The following is a 419-nucleotide window of genomic DNA, read 5'->3' on the forward strand; positions in this document are numbered from 1 at the left end:
TCGACAGTCTTGGCTCCAGGGAATAATGGAGTTCATGACGATCCATCAGCAACCAAACATGCTACAAGCGTTCGTCCCGGGAAACTACGCCAGGCAAATGGAAGCCCTGTCGGAAGAAACTGTAAAGCAACATCTGGTCACACACTTGGCGACGGTCACATCTCAAACCGTTCCCGCTCCTACCTTCTTCAGGAGGTCAATATCTTCTCTTCGCGTGGGTTATTTGAAGATGTAAACTATATGAGTCGCAAGACTCCTATCAATATTTTCTAAATACATTTCAGGACTCAGTGGGAGGAGAATGTGTGGATGAGAGGCTCCTACAACTCTTACGTGACGGTAGAGGGAGGCCTCTCAGTTATGCCAAACCGCAGACCTTTGGCGAGACCTTTCAGGAGGAACGGCAAGCCAGTGAGTTC

General features: G+C 48.9%; 1 protein-coding gene across 1 annotated transcript in view; it reads left to right on the forward strand.

The window, feature by feature from the left end:
• LOC119588911 (peroxisomal N(1)-acetyl-spermine/spermidine oxidase-like) overlaps positions 1-419 on the forward strand; it is a 34,945-nt gene that overhangs the window by 34,279 nt on the left and 247 nt on the right. Inside the window, 2 exon segments of the mRNA XM_037937531.1 lie at positions 8-195; positions 285-411. Coding sequence (XP_037793459.1) covers positions 8-195; positions 285-411 — 315 coding nt within the window.

Source organism: Penaeus monodon, chromosome 24 (genome assembly GCF_015228065.2).
Source record: "Penaeus monodon isolate SGIC_2016 chromosome 24, NSTDA_Pmon_1, whole genome shotgun sequence".
NCBI classification, from domain to species: Eukaryota; Metazoa; Arthropoda; class Malacostraca; order Decapoda; family Penaeidae; genus Penaeus; species Penaeus monodon.